Below are 21,870 nucleotides of genomic sequence, written 5' to 3'. Positions count from 1 at the left end.
GACAGGTACAGCAAGTTGAATATCTTTCAGCAAATAATTCAATTTCGACTTCTTTTGACAATTTTGGATTTGCACTATAACACTGTTAAGGCAAATGAAAGAAATCTTTGCTTCTACAACAGAAACAACCTCCAAGCCTGAAGCTGCAGGTCAATGTTTAAACATTGTTGTCCAACGTTTTTGATATAACAATGTCGCACATGCACCTAAACGTCATTTAACATTGCACAAACATTCATACAACAAAAAATGTTGGTCAAACATCATTGAAAATGGGGTGCCAAACCTTCTGGCATTGCTGCACCAAATCATGTTATAAAACAATGGTACAAGGTTTAGCCATGGCTTAATAACCCATCCAGGTTGTTTGAAGCATGATTAGTGATGAATCCAGGTTATCTACTTGGACCATGACAACTTATAGGTTTTGCTCACAGTTGACCCAGGATAAGTCGCAATTGGGCTTGCAACAACTAGGCCCTGCAGATTAGTTGTCAGTGTTACAAATCAACAACTACATCGACAACAATAACTTGCAAAATTCCTACAGGGACATACAGCAAGTTTCAAAAGTGCTGCTGTCCAAATGTGACCCCCAATTAACACAGTTTTACAAACCAAAACATAAAATTTTACTCACCGAACTTTGGCTTGAAATTCAGGATCATCCTGCCAAGCCAGTGCATTGACACTTGAACTGCCAGCACTCTCTGCATCAGTATCTGTCTGTGACTCTGCCTCAGACTCCTCTTCTGTGGTCTGTGTTTGTACAGCCTCATTGTTTACTCTTGATGGAGACAACTGCAAAGAAAAGTATCAATCTGTTACTCCTACGTTATAGGCATTAAGTCCTGCTCCAAAGAAAGAACATAAGACATCAGACAAAAGAAGCCATATCCTAATTTAAGACAATAATCAAACTGCTTGCAGATTCAAATACGTGCATCTCTAGGATGGGAGTAACAAAAAACAACCAAGGTACATTGTACATTTTAGCACCAACAATGTAAAGCATAACCAAAACTGTGAAATGTTCCATTCAGTAAACTTGAGTCTCCCTTTACAATAAAAACACCATCTAACCAAGCTGTCTGATCATGTTTGCTTGGAACAGAAGGTGACAATTTCTCAGAAATGTATTTCGGAGAGCTCTATTCTTAAGGCTAACATAAATTTAGAGACCACCTGGAGTTGGGTTCGGCCTGTCATCTTTAATAACTATATGCAAACTAAAGTTATCATTGAACAAAACTTCTTAATCATGCTTTCCAACAATAAACATATCAGACATAGCAAAACTAAGAACAACTCCACAGGGGAATGGCTAGTCAAAAGTGCCTGATTGTAACAAGTGAGCAGTAAAATTTACAACTAAGTTAGGGTATTTGATGTTCCCCGACCCCTTACAAGCCTAACAAATGTCAAAATCTGTGTCCCTAATTCCACTTCATAGGCATAAGAAACCAACTATTGCCCACAGTTTGGTTCAATACTGCAGTACTGGTGTCCCAACAAACATACATTGAGCAGAAGTTAGCTGTTTTTGGCCAATTCCCAGAAAAGCTACTTGCATGTGACATGGTGCTCTGTTCCACACACTGAAGAATGCACTCTGTTTAAGGCCTTTACATGGACAGCATAGTCAAAAACCTTGCTTGTACAAACCTGTGCGTTTTCATTTGTCTGCTTAAAAAGATGAGCTACCCTTGTTCTTGCTTCCTGAAGTTGTCTTTGGAAAGGAGAAAAGGTCAGCAACTTGAATGTACCTTTAACATTTAAAGTCACCCTAAGTAGACTATTGTGACCTAATGCTCCAAATGGTGTGAGAGTAAAGAGGATTAAGTACAAAGTAGGTAGAACTTTTAGATATAATCTTTCTGGCAACTTTCAAAAGTATGCATTTTCCGAAATATGTGTAGCCATAAGGGAAACTGGATGAGAAATGGACACCACACATTGGAGACAATACACATTCCTGCCTTTTCAGTTGCAGTCCATCATTTTTTTTGAAAAATGATGCATTTTTTTTTTAGTCTGTGATTCAGGTTGTCATTTCCCTCCCTGGTTGTTTTAATGCCTAACCCGTTTGTTACATGTACATACATCTGTAGTGTTTGGCTAAAAAGCTCACGTTCCACAATGTACATGTAACTCCAGTATTGCTTTAGCTTTATAATGCTACAAATACAAATGATTTCCGGGGAAAAAAAAAACACTCATGATTGGAAGAAGATCACAAATTGGAATAACAAGCATCAAAGTTAAATCAGTCCTCCCAAAATGTCAGAGGCTACCATTACTGTGTTACCTAATGAATTCTAGTATCTTCCAGAACCTTCACAGCTGGACCCCCTTGCAGGAAAGGAAACCCTGCCCTAGCTGCCTACAACCTGTCACACTGCCTAACATTTTGATAGGGTTAAATCATAAGGGCACAATGTTACACTAAAATTAATTGTACCTTATCTTCGTCATCAAGTCAGGATCTTCAACACCAGCACTTAACATCCACTCAATACTACTCATATCTTGTTCATTAACAGCAGTAGCTCCACCTACTGCACCCTCCAGTTCCTCTGGTTCGGGATCCTCAGTACTTTGAACAGGAGCACTCAGCTGTTGAGTTGCAGTGTGGGGTTGTGGGACATTCTCTGGTCTGTGATCCCCCTCATTTGCTGCAGGCTGTACAATGTGCAAATACAAGTTAGAAGATAACTTAATCAAATAAACTAAACTAAAATAATTAAATTACCACGTGTCTTACAGTAAACCAATTTCACTAAATCCACCATGTTTCAAAGCAAATATTGTCTAAGCACCCTTTCTTTCGGCTTCTTCATCTATTGCCAATGACCAAGTTTAAAGTAACCCACTTTACTTTTGTCTTATCTTGACATCTCATGTATTTGAACAATATAAATCAGAAAGACATTGAGCAAAAAAAATGATGTTAAGTAATATAATTTGTACTCCTGGATGCAAAAACAATGGCTTGACTTACAGTCACTATTGAGAAGGAATATAAGCTTTGCTTTTCAAATCTGTACACATTCTAATTTGCTCCACAGAATTTCACTTATTGATTTTCTTAATTACATCTGGACTATAATTCACAAGGCAGGATTTGACTGTACCAGACAATATACTTTTACTTGAATACATAAGCTCCACGTATGCATGCGGTATTTTATTACCTGATAGTGGCCAATCAAGTCTCGTAGCTGCTTCAGCCTATCTCTCACATCTTGAAGCTTTCTGTTAACCATTAAAGGAACACGGTTTTTTTAAAAGGGGCTCTTTGTTCAAAAGCTGATTACACTAATCCTGTTTAAAACTTCATCAAGGAATTGTCTCTCCTCAAAGAGCTTTTCTAGTGCTTATTTTAAATGTACATGTAAGCTACAGTTTGAAAGTAACAAATTGAATTTTAAGACAAAAATAAATTACTGGATTCCTCATTGCTTAGCTTTCGTCTTGTGGAAGCAATTTCACTAAACGCATAACAGAAACTTATGAGACTTTGTTTGGCTGTATCAATATTATTTAATCAACAAGATCAATCTGCACCAACGAATTTAGCTGGGATTACCGTCAAATAATTGACTCCTCTGTACCCTGTGAAGATAATGCTAAATAAAATAATCCTGAATTTCATAGCAAGGATGTTTTGAAACAAGTGACAAAAAACGTCTGCTGAAAAGCAGCTTCTCCCGGAAAATGCTACTACAGTCATGTAAACCGAGTGTTTCCATTAAAATAATTACAGTTATCCTGAGAATCAATTAAGAATCTTGTCCTTACTGAAGTTTTTCATGGACCTCAAGGGCCTCCAGAATACGCTCATCATCCAGTTTTTGTGAAGTGGTGGCCAGTGGTTCATCCTCTTCTTGTTTAGACTCATTTACACTTGAACTTGTTCCACCAGCAGCCTCCAAAGATTCTTAAGAGAATTGTTCAAGGCAACAGTTATATTAAGTACTCTTGTAGCCATGAAATGGGTTTAGGGTATATTAACAATTATCAATCAATTAATATTATCAATTTAAGCATTTTAATTGATGAGTTTTGGCACAAAAAACTGCATTATTAGAAACTGATTACTACTGACAACTGTTAATGGATTATGAAAGAATTGAATTGATAACCCAAGAGTACCATACATTTATGTGAATGACAATAGACCAGTCAAACTCAACTTGCAGTTCTGTGAAAATATGTCTAAATAACTTTTTACTTTAAGCTGTTGTCCTCCATAGTACAAGGGGAAAAACATCCACACACTGATACTTAATTATCCTGTAGAAGAAGGTGATCAAGAACAACACATAATTTATGTTCCATAAGTGCCACAAAACTAGCAACAACTATTGATAAGTAGGGTGAGTAAGATTTCTGCATAGTTGAAAGGTTTTAGTCATAAGATCATTATACAAGTAACCATAGGGAACAATAAGTAAACACCTTTTTTCAGTTGTGCTTCTCTGAGAGACTGCAGCTCTTTTAACAAGGTGTCCATCTGTTCTTTCTTCGCCTCCAAAACCATCAGTTTGTTCTCCAATTCCAGCCTCTCTTGTGTGGCATTAGCAAGAGCTAAGGCTGCCTCCTGCAATAATCAACATTGATGTAATGGGTTTTTATAATGGTTCATCTGTAGCAGTAAACGCTGACATTGCACTGAAGCCACCAATGTTTATTGCACAGTCAATTTTAAAGTGATCTAAACATAACAAAAATGTGAACAGTAATTTTTAATGCAATATTGAATTAGTTGCACCCTGTCTTCTATTCCTGTCTTTGTATTTTTTTAAATGAAATGTTGCATATCACAAAATGGCACCACATTATTAAATAATGTTCAAGGTTGTACATGTAGCTAAGAAAAACCTCAGCTGGCTCATTACAATCTGTATTAACCCAGCTGGATCTTTTGGACTATGCAGCATAAAATTAGCCTCAAGTACTGTACATGTATTTGTACTTGGTTGAAATTTCAGCTGGTGATAAAATCTTTTTAAGACAGTGAAATTTGCTGGTACCCAGGTCTTAGCAACATCCCTGAATGTTGCTAAACTATTAAAGAAGCAACATGGTAAAAATCCAGAATTGAAAGGAAGGAAGACATACCTCATTATCTGCAACCTCTGAACTAATCTCAGGATGTATGGCCTAGACAAAAGAGGAAGTTCATTAAGCATTTTCCCCCAAATAACAAATATGCAAAATGTTGAACTTCCTGAGTTCAAAACAAACTAAGGGGCCCATTTCCACTATTGCCAGCAAGGTATGTACATTGTTCATGTGCAGAGTATACATGTTCCCATCATCAATTTTAACATGAAACTTTTAAACTGACTTGGGAAACCCAGTAATTTGTATTCTTTAATCAGTGAATCTTACTTGAATTGCAGCTGCAGCTTGGGGCTGGTTTGTTCTCTTTGTCCTTTGATTCTCTCTTTCATCTCTTTCTTTCTCATCTCCAGAATCAGCAGATCTCCACTAAAAACATTGTCAAGACAATTATTGATAAAGTTGCAAACACTACATGTGTTCCCTCTTTATCAAGCTGATGACCCTTCATGCTTGTGATTTTACTTCCTTTTTTTGTTTTTGTTTTTTGTTCTGCTTTGTTTGGTTTGTTTATGCTTGTTTGTTTTATGCCAAAAAACTTTTTCTTTCTTGACAACACCAGAGATAAGAACAGAAGAAAATGTTTACAGACTGTCAAGAATGATTACTGGTATAATTGTATATTGAAACTGATCATTATTGAGACTTAACAGACAAGGAAACTTCTTTGGGGGCGGTACAGTACATGTAGCGATTTTGTTACTGAGTACACAATCTATGAGCAACCACAGCCATTCACAGTTGCACATAAAGCTCTGTAGACACGACATTCAGTGCAACATAAACATCAATTAACTTCCTGTCGCTGACAAACAGAATAAAGGGAAGAAAAAGACTGGCATGGAAGCCATCCATCCTAGGCAATATAACATTTGCCTATAGAAACTTCTTAAAGGACCCTAGTCAGCCTCTGCATTTTCGATGTCATCGAAATTATTGATATTGCATGGTGAAGCGAAATCTTATTGCTTAACTATAAGTTGTGTTCCTGAGAGTATGTTTTATTATCTTTAGTACTTTCACAGTGATTTCTTATTTTTCAACATGCTCCGAATAAAATATAATAGCCAAATTCTCGCATATTAACAAAAACAAAGGTATGGCTGACTAGGGCCCTTTAAGTCATATATACATACATGTACCTTTTCTTTATGCTTTCTAAGGAGGTTCATAAGCTCCAGTTCCCGGGGTGTAAACCGACTGTCATCCAGAACACTTGCACTTGGTTGCTATTGCAATCACATATTGATATAAGTTAGTAATCATTATTATATTAGAGTGGTTACCAAAAACACGTGACCTACTGCCCTTTTAACAGATTTCTTTGATTTTGACCCACAAAATGAAAAAATTTAACTGTCTCTTTTGAGGGCGGTACATGTAGGTCACATGCTATTGGTAACTGCTGTAATGAGGTTTGTTCCAACAGTTTATTTTGTCTTGGATGGCATCTTTTGAAACCAAAACTTTTACACAAAAGACAAGATTTGCTTTTTGATTACAAATTAAACCATTTTTGTAACTAGTTTTTGAACCAATACTGGTTATCATAGCTACACATTTTTCAATTTATATGAATCACTATGTCTTAATCACAAATTTAAAATTCTACTAAACATTATTATTTTTGAACAGGAACCAAACAAAAACCACTAAGCAAGCATCTGTACATGTGCCATATTGGAATTTTAACCTCAGGCCTTAACTGGACCACTGACTAAAGGCATTAAAACGAGGTGGAGTTTTTAAGGCTATGGTCTGGAGCCATATTTTATATCAAAACTGTGGATCTCTTTTAAAATCAGTATCAAAACATTACAGTGTATACACCTCAAGGGTCCTTTGAGACGCAGCTGCATCGGGTTGTGATGTTTGAGATGCTTCTGTTCCACCTCTACTCCTGCCAGCTCTATCATCCTCACCACCTACTGCCCCAACTTCACCAGAGCCATGCCGACCCTTGAGGGGAAAAAAATCCCAAATTAACGCCTATGTCACAAATGGAGGTTGGGTGCTTAGGAGCCAGGGAGCTGGTACCACCAACCCAAACCTAGGTAAGTAGAACACCCCATGAGCCCGCCCTACCCACAACCCAGCCACGAGCTCTGCCCACATCCTAGCCCCAGCCCTAGCACCTGTCACACTGAGACTTGAAGCTCAGTGGAAAAATAATAAGTAAATAAGACATAGAACTAACCCTAACCCTTACCCAACCCCCAACCCTAACGCCAATTCCAAACAATAACAAACTAACACTACCAGGAGGGAAGGGAGGGAAAGAAAAGCCCTAAAAATGCGATAAACCAACCACACCACAAAAAATGCTGAGTAGAGTAAAATTCCGAGCACATGCCAAGGAGCACGCCTAAATTGCGGACCTGAACCAGACCCAAACGGTAATGCAACAACAAATGCCAAAATGCTAACGTGCCACCTGCACCAAAACTATACGCCAATAAATGCAAAAGGCACGCTACACCACGCCATCAGGGAGCAAACTTGCTACAAGTCGTTAACTAAGTTAAATTACATTTAACCCTATTAAAATTAGCAAAATACCAGTAATAAGATGGGAAAGTAACTGTGAATTACAGAGGAAATCCTCAAAGCACTTCTCCTAGTAACTGTTTCAAGACTGAATCTAGGTATGTTGGTTGTTATGGATGAAACAGGAAAACTGGAAAACCCAGAGATGAAGACTGCAGAAATGATTTAAATTACCTCTTCTTCAGCCTCAGCCAACCGTATTTCTGCATCACGTTGCAGCGTCAGCAGAGCAGCCTGACGGGTTTGAAGCTCTTTTAGCTGTTAAAAAAAAAAAATAACCAGTCAGTGTAGCCTGTATGTTACACATTTTCTCTCAACACTAATCTCAAAAAATCCATTTTGTTAGAAGATTTTCTACAATATTATTCGCTCTTTTATCAGGTCTTTTACATGACTGCCATTATGTTACACCAGGTAGTTGGTTAAATGGGGGTGGGGTGGGGGGGTTGGTTTATTGAAAATTACATGTAGTCAGTGTGACAAGTGCTTTGGCAGGTGGGGCTCAGAGCTGGGTGATTGGGATTTTTCAGCAATGGAGTAGTCCATCTGAGGGTTGGCTAACCACAGCGGAAGCCCCTGAATATCCCAGGCAATCATCTGCCATTATGTTATGTGAGGCAGTTGGTTAAAGCATTATAAATCCTCTAGCATACAGTGTATAAAACCTGTATATACTACATGTACATACCAATGGATTGGGTCTTACCAGAACGACGTTTGATCAAAAATATGTTTGTATAAAAACTAGCATCTGATCAAAAATCAATATTGAGGTATGGAAGGAGGCATTAATGGCTATATTTGTAAGTAAGAATGATTCTTAGTCTGGACTTTATATATACCTGTTGCTGCTGTTCTAGCATTTTTTTCAACAATGCATGTTGCTGCCTCAGCCCTTGAAGTTCTTCATCTCTTATAGATGCTGACTCACTCTGCACAAAAACAAAAAGGATTAACAAAACAACAATTTGATGGAACTGGCCTGCCATTGTGGAATTATATATTATCCTACATGCAACAAAACATACTCTCTTTTCACCATCTTCATGGGGCACTTACTATGCATGGCAATGTTTTGGCAGCATTTAGAACATGCCTGACTTGATACAAAATTGCCTGAATTTTCCAGACCTTTCAGAAACCTGTTTACCAAGTCTGAATTTTCCACGACTGTGGCAAACTTAAATGAAGCAACTACCCTTGATATTCTATGCAAAGAAGGTTGCCATAAAAGCAATTTTGAAGTACATGTAATAATTATTAATAATGTACCTTTTCCTCTTCAGTCAAAGACTGTAGGCTCAGTGAAGGTGTGTTTTCTAATGTTGAGTCATGTTCTACAGCCTAAAAAACAAAAAAAATATATATAATTTACAAAGTACAAAGTACAAAAGTACTCTTTCTCACGAGTTTTAGGAAAAAAAAAGGTTATGGATCATCAAGAAGGCGCCTAACAATACCTCAATTTTACTCTTACTCACCACTGAGCGTTGAAGCAGTTCCACATAAGCCCGTTCCTGCTGTTTTAGCTGCCTGATTAGTCTAGAAATCTTAGTTGTCTGTTCATTCAGTTCACTAGACTGTAAAAATAAACAAAGAAAGATACATACTTTACATCCAAATAAATTGTTAAGATATAGAGTTTTCTTTCTAAAATGATCCTGCAGTGCCCGCTGCTTGAAATGACTGGCTTAGTTCCGATGTCTTATACAAAGTGTTGACAAGTTGGAATTTTAAAAGGAGTTTGGGTTGGCAGCTAAGAACCTCCAAAGTTAGTGAAGAACAATAGTTTCCTGTTTTGCAAAGTTGTAAATTTACCACTTGCCAACCATAATTATGAGAACCTGCAGTACAACGGTATGTTACGCCTGTCTGACACCACTGTTACGATCATGAAACCATCATTCACTGTAATCAATCATCACAATGAAACTCAGAGACAAAATCCTTTAGTTCACAAGCTCAAGATCACAAAACTTCCCTGTAACTGGTGGATTTTGATCCCCTTTTACATTAACAAATTATAAATAAGTACAATTGAAGAATTTCTGCAATACTCTACATTACATGTATAGTGCTTTCTTGACCCAAAAGTCGGAATAACGCTCCAAAGTTACTCAGTTCTAACCTGCACTGCAGATTTTGTAAGCTAAACCCTAGAAGGTATTAGGTATTACTTTTTTTTGTGCCAATAGGAATTTTGCCTCTTTTGCCTTATTAATAAAGTGGCAGATTGTGACACAACTCAACTCTTGCATCAACTCTTGACATGACAATTTGCATGTTACTGAGATGCAGTAATGATACATTATTTATAGCATTACATGACAAGTACATATCCTTACCCTCTGGTCGCCAACAGTGGTAGTTTGCAGGGTAACAAACATATCTGTTGCTTGCTTGAGAAAGTCCTTGGGTAAAGCCAAAGAGAAAGAGCAATAAATGCGAGGAATTATTTTTACAACTAACAAGAGTGGGAAGATAATGATTTGGTGATTTTAGTTATGGTCCGTGGAATAACCATTTACTGACCAATGCATAACTAAATTTTTGTTCATCACTCTCTCATTTTCATCATCATTCATACATGTAGATAAGCAGATTAAGACTGTCCTCAAGTTAGTGAGCATGCAAGCAAAGTACAGTCGACTCCCGATAACTAGAACCTTCAAGGGAAATTGAAAAAAGTTCAAGTTATCGGGAGTTCCAGTTATCGAGGGTAAAATTATATAGAAGATGACCTCAACGGAAAGGAAAATTGGTTCGAGTTAGCGCGAGGTTCGAGTTATCGAAAGTTGACTGTATGTGACATAACAATTTGAGCACGGTCTCCAATGAATCTGAAAACAACCACTACACTTTTGTATTGGTGTACGATATACTATAGGTATTCACAAGATCACATGTGGCCAACAGGGAATCTTATACTATTTCTGCATTTACTGCACATGCAGCCACTCTTTTAAGAAACAACAGTGGCCAGCAGCTAATTAATTTTTTTGTCCCTTACAAAAATAATTTAATGTATCACGACTTGATAAAATATGGCGTAGTACATCATGACAATAAAGGAGATAATTATTATCAAAGATAAATGTTCTTGATACTATTCAGGATTTTCCAGGCATGGGGCTCCCCACATGCTGGTCTGGTCTTTGTGCTTTTTCATGATTCATGGGTTGGGTGGGTTGGAAGAGGTCGCTAATGGACTGATAGTGGCTGCCAGCGTCGCCTATATTATTATGCTGATGTCCGATCTCATTCTTGCACTGAAGTAACGTAAACTGTATTTGAATACGTATATAGAAAATGTGGTATATAAACACCATTACCATTACCATTATTCAGGATTTTCCTTTTATGATAGAGTTGGATTAAAAGAATTAAGAATAGGTGGAGAAATCACCCCAAACTGATTCTTCGGATCCTCCAGATATCTTTTAGTGGTTAAAGTCAAAGTTGCAGGCGATGGTGTTGATTACAGGTGTTCCTTGAATATTATTATAGCAAATTTTCCCAACTAGTGCCAGAACGGTGTGATCAAGGGCTGTGACCTGTCACACCTGTTAATTGGCTAAATACGCGTTGAAAGAACCTTGATGTAACAGGTGATCTTGATGGCTGTAGGGCAATTTTTTACTCTAAATTTTAAAAACCAACAAGATTGTTAGAGATGTGAAGTTCAGTGCAACATGTGTCTAAAACCATAAGGACGACCCTGTGGTGCCATCAGAAATTTATGGAGAATAGTGGGAAGAGTATGTGTGGTGATAATATAGAGGGGATGAAGAACTAGCGACACTCTACTTGATGGCCTCAGGGTATTATTTCTGATGGCTTTTTATTGTTTTAGCTCAGATTCACAGGAGTTTTTGCATGTGACCTTGAATTCCTTAGAAGACGTTGCCCCAATGTTTTGTCCACTGCTTTTTACTTGGTTTTGTGATAAACACAGAAATCTTGCCCATAATCAAACTTTTTTATTGCAAACAAAGTGCAAAACATTGGGGCAACGTTTCCTAGCTTAGGAATAAAAGGCCATGAGCAAAAACTCTGGTGAATCTGAGCTAAAACAGCGAAAAGCTATCTGAAATGCACCATACATGTAGGTTGGTTATGTCCCAAGTCCTTCAACTGGCATAACAAGTTAGAGTTTTAAAATGAGAAAACCAAGAGTTACGCTTCAATGTGAAAATGTGACAGCATGACAAAGTGAAAGTATGGCTGAGCAGTAACTCGAGCCATGTACTCACCCGGACTTGATTTAGTCTTGAAATTATCAATGATGTATTGACCTTAAAATATTAAAAAGAAAACGTTAGCTATGTTCATGAATGTGACTCTAATGCTGCATTGTTACTTTTATGCAAATAAGCACAGAGGAAACCTATGAAAATCTGAGGTACTTTGAAGGGTAAATAAGAGGAAATAAAACATCTAAGTGCTCAGCCAAACATTCCTCCTGCTACAATGTATCCCCTTCCCAGCCCTGGGAATTTCCTTCTCAATTTGATGACCAGAAGAGGTTTTAATTGGGAGGGGTACATGCTAATGAAAGTCAGCACTCATATACACTGTAGCTACATGTAATCTGATTGGATTGATATAAGAATAAATATGTTTTGGGTATACATGTATAAACCTTCTTCGGTGAAAAACGGTTTTCTCCACACTGAAGGGTTATACACCTGAAAGGTCTGTGTTTTTTAAACCATTACTGACAGTTTTTGAATCATATTTTTATATTAATCCAATCAGATAACATTTTCAAGTGTCACATCACCAACGAACTTTCCGTTCACTGTTTATTTTAACTACTTGTAAGTTTGTGAAGTGCTAAGTTAGTGCAATGAGAGGTAATAGTACATGTATATATACAGCTGTTTTGACAAATGTTGTCCAAAAAAAGTGTAAAAGCGTATGCGACAATGCCGAAAGGCAGTCTGAGAAAATACCCAATAAATTTCAGTAAAGTGCCTCGACCGTACAGCAAAGACTTGAGATGGTGGGCATATTGATTCTGAGCTTTTACTGAAATTCATTGGGTATTTCCCAGACTACCTTTCGACATTGTCGCGTACACTTTTACGATTTTTTTGGACAACCTTTGTCGAAACAACTGTATACACCTACATGCAAAATCTGAAGATTTACTTGTTGTTTCCACCTTAAAGATTCATTTGACTTTTGAATAAACTGTACAGGAATTCCAGTATTACGTGTAAGTCCAATTGTTATCTAAATTATACATGCAGCTTTCCACATTGGATCACAGTACATTTTTTCTGTAATACCCTGCAAGTAGCCATCCACTCTTGTTATTTGAAAAAGTATGACAGAGGAAACCAAAAATGTTAGTCTGTAATAAATTATATGGTAGAGTGAATGTAATGCACCTAGGGAGATAATCCTCATAACAGTTCAAAACACCCAAAAAATACAGCTTCACAATCAAGTAATAAACAGAAGCATGATGTACATGTCTAATTGCTTAAGGACGGTGCCTACTTTTGTTACTACGCATAAATTCTGCGCATCTCAAGATACTCAGGTTCCCTATGGGTGGTGCCTACTTATACAGGGATATTTTTGCGTGGTCTTAAATTATGCGGAGAAAGCAGAACTTAGAATGAGCTCTTGGTATCCAAGAAGAAAATTTGGGATAACCATGCATTTTTCAGAGATAACAAAGCTTCAATTTGGAAAAAAAATGTACATTGCTTTTTATTTAACTGTTTTTTAGAGTATTTGTTGCTTCATTATCTCCAAAAAATGCATGGTTAGCTCCAATTTTCTTTTTGGATTTCAGTAGCCCTTGCTAAGATCTGCTTTCCCTGCATAATCATAAACCACACAAAAATACTTCCTTATTAGTAGGCACCATCTTTAATCAATAAAAACAACATACTTTGGTAGTAGCTGAACTAACAGCACCCTCTGTAGAAGGTCTAGTTGTCTCAGTCTCATTCATCTCCAACACTGGTAGAGTAGCAGCGGATGCCGGGGCTCTTGACTGTGCGGGTACAGGCCTCTCATTATTCGCTGTACTGGAGGATGGATTTTGCTGTCTGGTGGCTCTAGGTTTGGGACTTTGGCGAACAGGCTGTTGTTAAAAAGCCAGAGCTTAATTAGAATATCTTCAGCCCCACACAGAAAAAAAGACTGATATGTACAGACTGAAAAAAATTGAGATGACACAAACACTTTCCATCAACCACCAGTTGCAAATATAAACCTAAACTGTTAACCCGTTCTCTTCTACAGTAACAACTTTAAGTGTAGAATGTGATTATCTTGCTTGACTCTTTGGATAAAAAATTTAATTATCCTACACAGGGTTCTCGCTAAGCGCCGGCTGCCGGCGAAATTCGCCGGCTGGGAAAGAGGTCATCGCCGGCTGAATTTTGGGTGGCAAACACTCAGTTTAAAGGGCAATGAACAGTTCTTTAGTTACCCACTAGCAATTGTTCGATTAAGAATAATATATTTTTAGTGAAAAGGTTGAATAAACTCCTGACTATCTTGAGTATCGATGCCATAAAGTAATTGAGCTAAAGTCTTGTTTTGAGAACTTGTTTACCATGTCCTCTTTCCGTTTTCTGCCTCCGCAATCTTGTCAACACGAAGCTTGGTAGCCCCCGCATTCAAGGCATTGCAAAAGATTGGGAACGAGTTTGTTATCAGGTTTTTGAGTCAGATCGGAGAAAGAAGAAGTCTTTCTCTGTAGCATGACAAAGGAAATAAAACATGAAGGAACTTCTTCGTAATGTTTTAATACAGCTTTTAATTGGTTAAATTTTATTGTTTATAACATGTTTATGCTCATGACTAGCAAGAAGAACTGGGCAAATGGAGGAACAACTGAACAAACCAGAAACCAAAAACCAGAAACGTAAACGGTCCGCCGAGGGCTTGCCGGTGAAAACGAACGAACGAGAAACCGAGAGAACAAACCCGCGGAACTGGATGAACAGCTGAACAACCGAGTGGACAGCTCTTTTGTTTGCAGTTCTAAGCGTTTATAAGAATCGATTTTCTGATAGTCTAGTGCAAACTTAAAAGCACTTATCTTTTTGGAACGAATGGGAAGCGACTTGTAGCTTCCGTTCTCATTACTTTAATGTTAAGTAAATATTGAAAATCTTACGCACATAGTTTCATTTTTAATGTTCGAGTATACACGGCATTCATGAAAAACAGGTTTTAGTTAGATTAGATTAGCTGTAGTTAGGTTTTGAATTTTGTTTAGGAGAGTTACATTGTTTCTAATTTTTATACTCCTGATGGATTTTACCGTGTTCAAATAAAGAACTATTCTAGTGAGCTCACCAAAAAGAGAACTAAGAAAACAGCATAGATTGACGAAAGTAAAACAAAGCATTGTCTGCTCAGAGGGTCTGTCATTCTCCTTAGGGGCACAGTGAACAGATCCGGTAGAGAGTTCATCAAACGCCAAACAACGAAAACCACACGAAGGAAATAATTATGGAAACGTCAAAGCGAGGGAGAAAAATGGTGAATAAATTCAGGGTGAATCTCTGTACCACACGTTTCAAACTGCGGCACCACAGCTGACCTTCTCTGTAATGGTTGTTTCTTTTGGCATAAAAGAGCCCCTACTGTAGATTTCACCAGAGTGCACCAAATTGAATTAAAATTTTCAAAATTTCAACCCTGCCTACATTGAAATCATCCACATGAAAGCAATGCTACAAGCTGCAATCATTTTGGTTCCCAGCTGCACATACTTTGCTCATGGAAAGTACAACAAAGATACAAGTAAGACAACTAAAATTCTTGGCAAGTGTTCAGGCAGTTACTGTAAGTGGTGTTGTGCTAAGCAATTTCTTTGTCAACTTCAGCTCAAAATGGCCAGCATTTTTTTTTTCCATCATGTGACATTATTTCATAAAGTGTCACAAAGAAAAAAAAAAGAATTTACAATACTGGTAACAAAAATTTTACACATGTACATGTATCTGGTAACCTTTTCATAAAAAAAGCAGTCAAAAAGTGAATTAGAAAAAAAAATTCAGTTCCCAGCCCTGTTAACAGGAAGGTTAGTGACTTGAATTCATACCCAGACCCATTCTTGGTGCTCTTGCCCTTTCCTGTACAGTAGCTCTAAAGGAATGAGGCTATTGGAGTAATATTTACTAATTGTTATTGTATAGTACATAATATGTAAGTATATTAGGTACATGTGGCTTCAGATGTAAATGCATTTAGCCTTCCTTAACCCGAGGGAAATGTCGAATTTTTCTAAATCACTAACTATGAACTGGGAGACCACATGTGATACATGTATACCATTTAAAAGGTATTTTCTGGGGTGTGCTATAAGTCACACCAACAGAGGAGGTCACATATTAGAGTGAGAAAAGTCCAAAACGAAAGAAGAAAAACATTGGAAATTTTCCTATTCGTTGTACATACTGGGTATACCCCCTAAACTATAGCTTAATGTACAGCTCTCAGTGCATTGCTTGTTGTAAGATATCAACTGGACATTTAACGTACAAAGGAAAAAAATCCAAAAGTTTGAGGGGTGGTAAATCAAGTCTCATATAGGAGGGGGGCATGATTTTATGCCTTCAATTTATAGATCTTTCAAAGGTCTTTTGGTTGTGCAAATTTTACACAAATTGACCAAATACTGAGCTCATAATTGCGTCTTGTGCTATATGGTACTCTTGGGCAGGAAAGGGTTAAAACTTCAGATTCGGTGCAAAACCCTAAAGTGTATATGACACGAAATCTTTTATTAGCTTATTAGGAAGAGCTTTCAAAATGATGAAGAATGGCATTTATTTTATTGCGATAGCATTCTTGGTTGCCGAGTTATTCAAGATTTAGGCTTATGCAAATTAGACAACTTATGACGTCACAAGACTGACACAAAATGAAGGGAAATCACAAAAAATGGAATATCTCCTAAGCCGTTTTCTGTATAGAACTGAAACTTTGTAGAGTTGTGATACTCATCACAAAGTTTCATGATATGATCCACTATGACATTTCCATGGCAACACAACGGGCTCCAGGCCCTCACCATCCAAAGGAAAAAAATCAGAGTTTCCCTTCCCAAGAAGCGCTTTTTGCTCTTGATGTTTATTCAGTGGGTGTGAGGGAATATGGACATTACGCAGCACAAGTATAAGAAATTCTGTTTGACTGTGGAGCAATAAATAAGGCATTTGTCATTTTGGGAAGGTAGAGGTCTGGTAACGAGTACCTTGCTATGGTGACATCATAGCCACTATCACAATGTGTAGTTCTGTCAGCACATCAACCCTGCAAAATTTCAACCGTGTAGATGTAGTATTTGCGTAGATATTCCAAATTTTGTGATTTCCCTTCATTTTGTGTCAGTCTTGTGACGTCACAAGTTGTCTAATTTGCATAAGCCTAAATCTTGAATAACTTGGCAACCAAGAATGCTATCGCAATAAAATAAATGCCATTCTTCATCATTTTGAAAGCTCTTCCTAATAAGCTAATAAAAGATTTCGTGTCATATACACTTTAAAAGGTGTTCATTGTCATCATCACTGCCCTCAGCGCAAGAAGGCGCATAAAAGGCCCAAGTCTTTATAAACAGTGACTGTCAAATACTGTTCTCAATACTTTTGAAAAATAAGACAGTTGTATTGATAATTAGAATAATCGCTGAAGGAAAAAGAAAATAATTTACTATAAATGATTAAACCAATCTACATGAATAAAACAGTCTTCTTTTATCTGTTTTTCCCAACTAGGTGACTACATTTATTTCTGTCCCTTTTACACTTCTATTCTCGATTTAAATATCAAAAATATTGAAATGCCATTTGAAAATAAAACTCCCCTTCAATCAAAAGGGCCCTACTGTACAGCACACTCACCTCACTGTCATCATAAGACAGCTGCTGCCTTAAACTTTCCATGGCAGTTCTTTCAGCGGCAGGGGTGCCAGCTGGTAGGCGTGTTCTTGGAATGGTAGCAGGTGTGTGGTGGCGTTTCCGGGTGAAAGGAGCAGTAGCATCAGTGGTTGGTGACCCCGCACTTGCCTTGGGTGGTAACTTCACTTGTTCAAAGTGCTTGCCTTTCTTTTTTGTTGCAGCAGTCTTGCTTGATGGAGACTGAGCAATTGCTCTAGAAGACCATCCCTGTTGATGAAAAGCGCAAAATTATCATCAATTTTCTTCTTGGAAGAATAAAGTTTTTGATGACGGGAAGGGAAAATCATGTCCCATGTTTAGGCAAAAGCAAATCAACACAGCTCTTGAACAATGTACAGTAACAGAGTTTGTACTATTTTGGGCTTTTAAAAATCCATGCCTTTCCATGACCTTTTCAAGTTTTCCATGACAAAGTGTTTGCATTTCACAAGGTGAAAATGAACAGTGCTTATTTCTACTGAGTGAAAGTCTGTGGTTTTTTATTTGGTTCCTTTTCATCTTTTAAATTGGTCATATTCTTCTAAAGTGACTTTTCTTTTCATAAACATAACTTTCCCTGACTTTCCATGACCCACAATTAAAGGGGAAGTATCACGAAAATTTGCTGTCATTTCAAAACCCAAAAATGTTTGACTGTCAGCAGAAACAATGAAATAATTGTCAAGTTTGTTAAAACTGTTATCACCCCAGTGCAATAAAACTGTCGATTAGTGCCTCTGGCCAGAGACAGAGTAGGCCGGTATGGATTGAAACTTGAAAAATATTAGGCTAATGTTTTTCAAGTTCTCGCATTTTTGTTTCCAAAATGCACCAGAACAAATCACAAGTTGTTTCTTTCATGAATTGAGTTGATTTCGGTCCTCTTGTCATTCTAGGATTATTTGGCAAGTGATTAAAGGTCTTACTTCATCATTTTTAACAAAAGGTATAAAAAACCCCATGATACTTCCCCTTTAAATTCTGACTTTCTATGTCTTCCATGACCCATACAACACCCTGAGAAATTTGCAATGTAGTAAAAAAAAAAAGACTTTTATCTCTAAAAACACATTGTAATTTTGATTGTTATACCTGGCTCTGCATAAAGAATAACAATTGCCACCCAACAGCTGGACAATGGTTACAAATTTGTGACAGCTGCGTTTTATGACATACCTTATTATAAAACATGCTCATGACCATAAACAGAGAGTCATTTGCTGAACTGTTGCAATATTTATGCCTTCTCTTTAAGTCTATATGGCACATTTTCAATGTTTCCAACTTGTAGGGACAGTGGCCCCTGGCCCCTGGCGACTAACTTTTGCTCTCGGGCGATTAGAAAATCTTATTTTTTCTCATACAAATCATATGCTGGGCACCCTAGATTTTACAATTTTGGAGCACTGGGCTCCCTTCAATTTTCCTTACAGCACAGCCTTGGTATTTGTTACAAAAGAAATGTTTTACCTTGATTTTTATGTGTTCAAATTTTGAAATTGTGCAATTTTTCAGTAATGAACATTCATTAATATTTGTCCAGGCAAGTACATGTAGTTCATATTTTAATAGGTAGCGTAACTAGACAAAGTTGTGCCAAGAAATTCCTATTAAAATTTTTTTATACCTTAAGGACGGTGCCTACTAATACCGAAGTATTTTTGTGCAGTTTATGACTATACGGGAAAAGCAGATCTTAGCAAGGCCTATTGGAATCCAAAAAGAAAATTGGGGGTAACCACGCATTTTTCAGAGATAATTAAGCAACAATATCTCTAAAAAGCGCCAAAATATAAAGCAATGTATGGGGTTTTTTCCTAAATTGAAGCTTAATTTTCTCTGAAAAATCCATGGTTACCCCCAATTTTCTTTTGAGATACCAAAGGCATTAGGTAAGTTCTGTTTTCTCCGTATAGTTTTAAACCGCACAAAAATATTCCTGTATTAGTAGGAACCACCCATAGGAAACCCGAGTATCTCGCGGGCAGTGCAGAACGTATGCGCAGTAACAATAGTAGGCACCGTCCTTAAGTAATCAGAACATATGTCAAAGTAAACTATGAGAACAAGTCATAATATATTTTACCAGGTTGTTTGGTAAGGATCTCTGTTCAGCCTGCTCTTCAGAGCGGCGTAACTCAGCAACCAAACTTAAATCTGTATCCAGACTTGCAGGGTACTGTTGGGCAGCCCATCTCTGAGACCTTGGCTCTGAGAATGGTCCTCTTAATGGTAGAGATGGCCTGCCTGCATCATCTGGTGGAGTTCTTCCAGCCATGGCTTAATGTGAAACTACCTAAAACCTTGAAAAAACAAGAGTTATCAATCACACCAAGACCAAAGAAAAGGTGTAACAAATTTTGACAGATTCAAATTCAAAGTTTCAAAGTTTATTCAAAACTCTAGCAAGAAAAAAGAAGTGAAAGAGGCTGGCCCGAAGGTAGTGAGAGCAAATCTAGGCAGGCTAAACTTACAACTATTATTTAGGATAAAACATATGTATTTTTTAGTCAGTAACACAGGTATACTAGAAAAAAGAAAAAAATCCTACTGCCCCCAACACAAGAACCTACATGTGGTTTAATGGTGACCTAGCTCCTATGAGTCTCCTGTAGCTCAGTGGTAGAACATCTGAACTAGCAATCGGAAGGTCATGGGTTCGACTCCTGATAGGAGCACTCGGACTTTCTTTTTCTCAAGTATACCTGTGTCACTGGCTTTAAAAATACATCTATCATTAAATTTTATTCACCAGGCACAACGTATTGTGCCAATTTTGGCCTGACAGTATTGAAGCACAAATTGTAAGTGTGCATGTATTTTGACACGTGATTTTGGTTGACATGGCAGTTTCTTTCAGAGTGGTTGTCTGACTTGGTGAAACTCTGTTCCACTGCACTGCAACAGATTTTCTTTATCAAATCAACTTTCACTTCCCAAACTGGCCGTAAAGCAGGTGTCAAAATACACGTAAGATTCATGCTCCGATGCTGTACATGTCAGGCTAACAGATCGTAGCATGTAAAGTGACCTTAAGTTAACCAGAATTGTGAGGGGCAGGAACAGTAACTGTGGGAGTTTTGAAACCTACCTTTGTTTTTAACTATAGAGAAACTTTCAGGGTTTGATATTTTTTTCTAGCCTGCCCTTGTGTAGATTAAAGCTCTACATTAATTTTGTAAGTCAGTTAGAAATATGAAATATAAGGTGGTTGTAATCTTACATTTTTTAATTAAGCACTAACTAGTAACGGAAAATAAAAACAAAAAAGCGTTTGGACAACGTAACTTATAAGCAAATACATATAAGCTTACGTACGGAAGCTTATATAAATGAGGCAGTAAAAAATTTCAAGGTTTGCAAGCCAGTAAATAAATTATATAGCCAGCCCACTGCAGCTATTTAAATTCAGTTAGAAGAAAACCCTAGCAAAATTACTTTTTCGAATTGTGATTAGAGCAGTGAAAATGGGTCATTGGTTGACAAAATGTATTGCTGTCCGATGCGACTTGCAATTCAAGTCGAAGGATTTCCTGTATGAACTACTTTTTTTTTCTTTTGCAAGCAAAGATTTCGCCACAGCTATGAGAAGCAGAGAGCAGATATGAAGGAAAGTACGGAATTAGATTTAAAACAGCCAATCTTATAAAGCAACTGCTTTAACAACCCAATTGAATGCACACTGATGCACATAATCACCGGGATTAATGTTTACGAGTGCTTGGAAACTAGAAGCTTTCTAACCTCACACTCCCAAAACATGACAATTCTCCACCAGTTACACAAGAAACAATTCCTCTTACCTGAAGGGTTGTTCACGATGTTCCAAAGCCTTGATTTTCTCTTAGTCGATGGACTTTTAAGCCATAATTTGCCCCCAAACTTTGCAAATTGAACTTCAAGTTTTTGCACAAATTTCTCTACGCGCCACAAGGTTCCTTCCAGCGCAAGCCATTGGCGGAAAAATAAGCGCGCAATGAAGCGTGGGATGGAAAAATCGGATAAGTAATTGGGATGAAATCCCAGAATGCCTAGGGCACCACAGCGGGTGAGGAACATGGCCGGCTTTTTCAGAATTTCTATAAGTATTTATAAGAGAATCGATGTAAATCCAATTTTACATAATCTAGTTTCTTTCCATTATGGAATTTAATAAAATTTCAAAGAACTAACCTGAATTTGTCCATTTATAGGCCACATTAATTTTGAAAGGGTAACATTTCAAGACTTACAAGCACTGATCTAGATTTATTTGTTTATTTTTTTACCTTTTTTA

At 37.4% G+C, this 21,870-nt stretch overlaps 1 protein-coding gene and 1 long non-coding RNA gene across 5 annotated transcripts in view; one reads left to right on the top strand and one right to left on the bottom strand.

The window, feature by feature from the left end:
* LOC146471523 (uncharacterized) overlaps nt 1-21,549 on the bottom strand; it is a 47,261-nt gene extending 25,712 nt beyond the window's left edge. For 2 of the 4 annotated variants that reach the window (XM_085119988.1, XM_085119991.1), the window contains exons 1-20: nt 21,398-21,549; nt 19,681-19,897; nt 17,559-17,822; nt 13,583-13,777; nt 11,928-11,969; nt 10,020-10,085; nt 9,156-9,254; nt 8,947-9,018; nt 8,517-8,606; nt 7,849-7,932; nt 6,958-7,086; nt 6,270-6,356; nt 5,398-5,496; nt 5,125-5,166; nt 4,462-4,603; nt 3,802-3,940; nt 3,195-3,255; nt 2,462-2,682; nt 1,666-1,729; nt 641-801 (exon numbers count right to left, since the gene is read on the bottom strand). In XM_085119988.1, the coding sequence (XP_084976114.1) occupies nt 641-801; nt 1,666-1,729; nt 2,462-2,682; nt 3,195-3,255; nt 3,802-3,940; nt 4,462-4,603; nt 5,125-5,166; nt 5,398-5,496; nt 6,270-6,356; nt 6,958-7,086; nt 7,849-7,932; nt 8,517-8,606; nt 8,947-9,018; nt 9,156-9,254; nt 10,020-10,085; nt 11,928-11,969; nt 13,583-13,777; nt 17,559-17,822; nt 19,681-19,872 (2,249 nt within the window). In that variant the 5' untranslated portion in view covers nt 19,873-19,897; nt 21,398-21,549. Of the gene's footprint in view, nt 1-640; nt 802-1,665; nt 1,730-2,461; nt 2,683-3,194; nt 3,256-3,801; nt 3,941-4,461; nt 4,604-5,124; nt 5,167-5,397; nt 5,497-6,269; nt 6,357-6,957; nt 7,087-7,848; nt 7,933-8,516; nt 8,607-8,946; nt 9,019-9,155; nt 9,255-10,019; nt 10,086-11,927; nt 11,970-13,582; nt 13,778-17,558; nt 17,823-19,680; nt 19,898-21,032; nt 21,177-21,397 lie in introns of those variants that run through there. The other 2 variants (XM_085119990.1, XM_085119989.1) reach the window with 2 other exon arrangements.
* The window catches only part of LOC146471519 (uncharacterized), a 104,778-nt gene that overhangs the window by 21,998 nt on the left and 60,910 nt on the right, over nt 1-21,870 (top strand). The window lies entirely within an intron of this gene.

The sequence above is a fragment of the Pavona decussata genome, unplaced genomic scaffold (genome assembly GCF_977016875.1).
Source record: "Pavona decussata unplaced genomic scaffold, jaPavDecu1.1 SCAFFOLD_102, whole genome shotgun sequence".
NCBI classification, from domain to species: domain Eukaryota; kingdom Metazoa; phylum Cnidaria; class Anthozoa; order Scleractinia; family Agariciidae; genus Pavona; species Pavona decussata.
The sequence above is the reverse complement of the archived record's forward strand: the minus strand, read 5'-3'. Positions and strand labels throughout refer to the sequence as shown.